Source organism: Salvelinus namaycush, chromosome 20 (genome assembly GCF_016432855.1).
Source record: "Salvelinus namaycush isolate Seneca chromosome 20, SaNama_1.0, whole genome shotgun sequence".
Taxonomy (NCBI): Eukaryota; Metazoa; Chordata; class Actinopteri; order Salmoniformes; family Salmonidae; genus Salvelinus; species Salvelinus namaycush.
This window is the reverse complement of record NC_052326.1, coordinates 15,195,380-15,201,256: the sequence shown is the minus strand read 5'-3', so window position 1 is coordinate 15,201,256 and position 5,877 is coordinate 15,195,380. Positions and strand designations below refer to the sequence as shown.

Genomic DNA, 5,877 nt, shown 5'->3' with positions numbered 1-5,877 from the left:
AGAAGAATACACAAACCCAGTGGGGCTCTGGAATGTTAAACACTTAATGGCATAAATAGCAGCCCCTTTGGTAAATTACAATGAGTGTTCTGGCACTGGGAAGCGTGCAGCAGGAAAAGGTTCTCACATTTCAGAACCAGGCATTCTAATCTCCCAAAGGAGTGAGTGGGGGAGCAAGTACTGTTTTAATTTCCCCAAAAAAGATTCATATATACACTAACTTGGAGTGTGGTGAGGGTTATGATATGTTGGGGGTTCAACTGGTGGCTGGATTTCAAAAGGGTAGGCCTACTATATAAGCTTTGTGGCAAGAAAGAAGTTCAACTACAGAGACATTATTCATACAGCAGAATGAGTGATTCCAATGTAGTATTAATAAGTTAACTAGAGAGCATAATCTGACTCAAACCGTTACTCACTTCAACTTGCAATGCTATGTGATTTTATTAGCCGAGCCGACACCCTCGCCTGAGGACACGCTAACAATTTACATCATAAAACCACTCTGAATTAATTCCAAGCAGCTGGAACTTAATATGCCTGCTGTATAAGAACATCCAGGTCAAAGGTGCAATGGTAACAACCAAATGACTGAACTATTAATCCATCTCCCAGACCTCTCACCACATATCGGTCCATATCGGACTCTTTGTTAGCTCACAGCAGTATGACCAAATGTCTAGAGCTCGCCACAGAAGTCTTATCTCCTGCTCAATGACTATTTCCCTGACTGAGAAGAAAACGTGTAGTTTAAGAACCATGTGGCTAGAAGCTCCAGCAGACAGAGAGGCTGAGTGGAACAGCCCACGCACCCTCGCTGCTCTGTGACCAGACCTGGGCTAGGTTTCCCAAAAGCATCATAGCACTAAGATCTTAATTCAATTTAAACTAAATCGACGAAAGATGATCTTTGTGCTACGATGCTTTTGGGAAACCCAACCCTGATCACTCAGAGAACCATGGGAACTTAGACTCTCCTGGCTAAACAGACTCTGACTCACTGTCTGGGCTACATAGTAGGAGCTTCAACTCCCTCAACTAAGGAAATACAGACCTGGAACAAGTTTAAATAAGATGAATGTTGGCCAACAAATCTATTCTCTCTTTCACACTTGCACACGCACACACACTGTTTGCACAGTGGCTGCAGGAGGCGGTGGCAGGTGGAGAGATGGAGACATTGAGCCGGTGTACGCAGTAGTCCTTGTCCATCACTCAGTGTGTTCACCTGCACACCTGCCTCCCACTAAACGTCACAATGGGCAATTCAAACTGCTCATTCACTCCCAACAGACTACATTTCCAGTTGTTGAAAGAGAGCCCTATTCCAATTAACAGTCTCTAACCAAACATGCATATATGGTTGTTGTATAAGTAGTGCTAGACACTCGTTCAAAAAAAGGTAAAACAATACTTTTTATAAACATAAATTATTTTATTGAATGCAAATCCATCCGCTATGAAATAATTGAAATAGAAGTGAAAAACACAAACAGTAAAAATAAAGACTACATACAATCTGGACACCGCACTGTAAACCATAAAAGGTTTAGGAAATGTAAAATTGACCTCTGTACAGCCAGGGCTGTGAAACCATGCTTCTATGATGTAAACATTTCAGACATGTAATTTGGTCCCCTCCTTCCCCACAGTTCTGACTGTTTGATGCATAATAGTAATACTACCAGCTGAGACAAGGCACATCTTTGGTTAAGAAATAATACATTTCATAAAACAAGTTTATATCTTACAAAAATGGCATGGGAAAGACTGTTCTCTCTGTCATTGTAGAGAACAATGGCAATAATTAACACTGTGGTAACCTGGAGTGCATGGCTTAGATTATCATTCGGGAATTAAAACGACATTGAAAGCTGAGAGCTTCCATAAGGAATAACAACAGAAACAAATGGCTTTATCCTGTCATTGAAACACATCAGATTACATCTGAGCTTGATGTAGTCAAAGTAAAAGCTTAAGACGGACCCACTGGAGACATGCATACAAAGGGACCAACGAACCCCATCCTCTTTGTGATGATGACATACTTCCTCTTTCTGGGGGAGGTGGAAGTCACCTGTTATCAGCCCAGTGAAGGTCAGGGCCAGAGCACCTGTTAGCACCTTGTCTATCTACACCACTCTACCAGGGACAGCTGTGTGTGTGTGTGTGTGTGTGTGTGTGTGTGTGTGTGTGTGTGTGTGTGTGTGTGTGTGTGTGTGTGTGTGTGTGTGTGTGTGTGTGTGTGTGTGTGTGTGTGTCATGCTGAGAGATGTATCTCGCACACGCACACGCACCCCTACCTCTCAGCAGCTGTGTCTAGGGCACGATGATCCTGAGCTTGTCTGGCCAGGACAAAGGCCGGGATAGACAAAAACAATGGCACCACTAACCCTCATGAATCCACTACTGTATATGAGGAAAAAACTAAGTTGGGACTGGGAGAATGGCAGGAGTACAGAGTTACTTACAGTGCAAAAGCATCTACCAGACTTGAAATGGGAGGAGTTTGAAAAATGTTCTTCTTCTTCTTTAAATGAGATTGAAACTGAGATGGCTGTGGAAGTTCCATCCAAAGAGATACGAGTCAGGGTCAACTTCCTCTCCTACTAGTTAACGGTGAGTTCATGGTCTCTGTTGGCAGATTGGTCAGGCTCCTCTGGTCTTGCTGGTGATATGAGTCTGTAGACTCCCCTACCGCCCTGAGGTCTCTGTGGGGATAACTCCATGGCCCCTTCCTGCTCATGCTGTGGAGGAGGTGGAGCAGCTGACTGCGCTGTGTTTCTGGAGGAGGGACATGCGGCTGAAGGTACGAGAACACACGCCACACTGGTACTTCTTCACCTCAGCGTGGGTCTGCAGGTGCGCCCGCAGGTTGGAGCGGTCGGCGAAGGCACGGTTACAGTGTTGGCAGGAGAATGGCCGCTCACCTGAGAAGGAGGAGATGGTTGGAGGAGCATTGGATAGAGATGCATGACACTAACTGATGTTGCAGGGTGGCAGGTAGCCTAGTGGTTAGAGTGTTGGGCCAGTAACCGAAAGGTTGCTGGATCAAATCCCCGAGCTGACAAGGTAAAAATCTGTCATGACAGTGTTAACAAGACAGTTAACACACTGCTCCCCGGTAGGCCGTCATTGTAAATCAAGAATTTGTTCTTAACTGACTTGCCTAGTTAAATAAAGGAACAAATTAAAAAATTGTGAGACGGGTTCTGTGAACCTTTGCTTTGATTAGCAATACACACAACTACATCAATTTGGCTGTCTCTGAGCTCACCAGAGGGGTTAATTAACACCTCTTTGAATACAGCTCATTTAAAGGGTAATATGAATCTGGTGTCAGGATCAGGACCACACTTGAATTAACATGATTAAATCAGTGCCAAATTAGATTACTACTTTCAAGTTGCTGCTGGTAGTAAGTGGGCAGTTTGAAAGCTGAAAGATTCCTTATGTTCTTTGTCCCCTTCATCACAATGTTATCACACATTCTGTTGTCTCGCAGAGTAGCCAATGATAAGATAATTCTCAGGGAGTCATTGTTACAGTGTGGTAGAAAACAATGAGTGATCAATACAAAGCCCTTTTGGCTTGTTGGTCAAACTGCAAGTGTTGATCTAATTAACTGAATAATTGCCCCTGCCTTCTACCAAAGTAATACCCAATGGAAAGTGTAGGAGTTCTTACCTGTGTGTGTGCGAATGTGGCCGCGCAGCAGCCAGGGCCTGGAGAAGGCCTTTCCGCAGGTGGGGCAGACACAGGGTAGTGTGTGCGAGCGGATATGCATCTTCAGAGCCCCCAGGCTGGTGTACTCTTTAGGGCAGTGCTTGCAGAAGAAGGCTGGCCTTGCTGCAGTGACTGGGGCCACTCTCTCGTCCTCGGTCAGGGCCCCATGGCTCTTGATGCCTGTGCGTTTGGGGCGCTGGGGGGGGTGGTAGGTGTCTGTGGGCTCAGGGCTGGGTGGGTCAGAGGTGCGCCCCTCATCCTCCTCTCCACTGCTACTGGCACTGCTGCTGAGGCTAGATGGGGAGCTGAGGTCCAGGGGACCAGGGGTGGGAGAGGCATCAGTGGGGGATGTGGGGACGTAGAGGGCTGGAAGGAAGCTCACGTCCCATACCAGTCCTGTTGTGTAACAGGTGGCAGCTGAGTTATTGTCCCCTGCTGGAAGCTCAGCTAGTGGGTACCTCTCCAGCGAGGTGGCTGAGGGATGAGGAAGAGGGTTAGGTTATAGAGATACATTTACAGCACAGCTGACAGATACTGAGACGTTTTCATCATGGACATATACAGTAATTAATGTAACTGGAACACAACATAATGAATAGATAACATGAAGTTTGGATAGGCCATATATTTTCAACTTGTAAAGCAACAACTGCCTGTCAGGTTTCTCTGTGATATCTTTATAAAATTCCAGAGCATTTTACACCAGAAACATTAGAGATTCAACCAAGCAGAGATTTCATGGGCCATTTCCTCCCACGTATTCACATGGGGTAGAATTTTTTTTAATTGTAGCTCTGTGCAGTTTAGGGGGAACTACCTTTTTTTTATAACGAGCCTTAGCCTACTTGAAAAAATCGAATATGATTTGTAAAGGTTGCCAACGTGGAGACAGTTTATGTTTAGGGCAACACAAGTAAAAGTGGATCAAGTAAAACATATCCCCAGAGGTTTATTGTAAGGAAGAATAATAGAGAAAACAGGTGGCTACCTATTCTGTAATGTTTTATGTATTTATGTAATGCATTCTACGTTATACAATTAATAAATAACGTAAAGCTACTCACCATTTTGACACTCCAGTTCACTATAGTTGGGTTTTTTATTGGCGAAATACTTTTTGACCAAGAAAGACCGAGGCATTTTTCCACTGCGAAATATGTTCGTAAAATATCCACCAGTCACGGGTTCAAACTTTGGAAATATGATTTAGATATGACTATTCCCACATGAGAATAGCGGTATAAAAATAATAATATATCCCTGAAACTTATAGTCTACCCGTTTGTCTCAACCTGCTCAACTGTGGACCACTGTGTGACTGTCTAAATAACGGACTGTCTCCAAAATGCTGCTCTCTCCTCTGCTGAAATACTCTGACGCCCTGAGGGCACACCCCACCTCCGCATGAGCGCAGGATGATACCACTCGCTTACCCATTCCTAAACAAAAACATGTCCCCCAAAGCGTTCACCCGGCCTTGATCGCATTGACCTGCAGATAACACACATCACGCAATAGTATTGGCTATTCCAATTATGCAAATTAAACACTCGTGCATTAACACGTTGCCCTATTTGCTCCCGAATGGCGCAGTGGTGTAAAGCACTGCTCTCAGTGCTAGAGGCGTCATTACAGACCCTGGTTCGATCCCGTGCTGTATCACACCCGGCCGTGATCGTTCTGACTTGCCAGGTTAAATAAAAGTTAAATAAATATATATATATATTTTTTAATTAGACCTTGTATGGAGACTTGCGCAACCTTGTCAGATCACTATACAGACAAGCATTATTGTCTCTTATTCGACTTCAAGACAATAATGCGTGTTCTTTAAGACGTCAGTATGTCTAAAACAAAAGAATGATGGTTTGGTGTGTGCCGATTCCATCAATGCTAGCCTACATAGGCGCTATAGGCCAGGTCACACGGGGTGCGACTGGCCTTTCTAATGGTTTTGTTCAGCATGTTCAACATGCAACATTTTGATAACAGATCCCTTATTCAGATACGAAAATTGTTTTAGTTTTGTGTGAATACTAACTATTGTGTGAATACTAACACTTGGCAAGCACGCATTATGTCTTGTAAATACACCTGAGTTACCGGTACCAGTGCCTCATTTGCTGCTGGTAGTTTCATGACGCCACCTTT

The 5,877-nt window shown here is 44.3% G+C and overlaps 1 protein-coding gene across 1 annotated transcript; it reads right to left on the bottom strand.

Annotated features, from left to right (window-relative positions):
* Positions 1 to 1,420: 1,420 nt before the first annotated feature.
* Positions 1,421 to 5,086, bottom strand: snai1a (snail family zinc finger 1a). Its single transcript, XM_039016770.1, has 3 exons — positions 4,791 to 5,086; positions 3,688 to 4,200; positions 1,421 to 2,930 (listed from the first exon to the last, which is right to left on the bottom strand). Exons 1-3 carry the CDS (start codon positions 4,864 to 4,866, stop codon positions 2,743 to 2,745), a joined length of 777 nt encoding a protein of 258 aa, XP_038872698.1. The 5' UTR covers positions 4,867 to 5,086; the 3' UTR covers positions 1,421 to 2,742.
* Between the last annotated feature and the right edge of the window lie 791 nt (positions 5,087 to 5,877).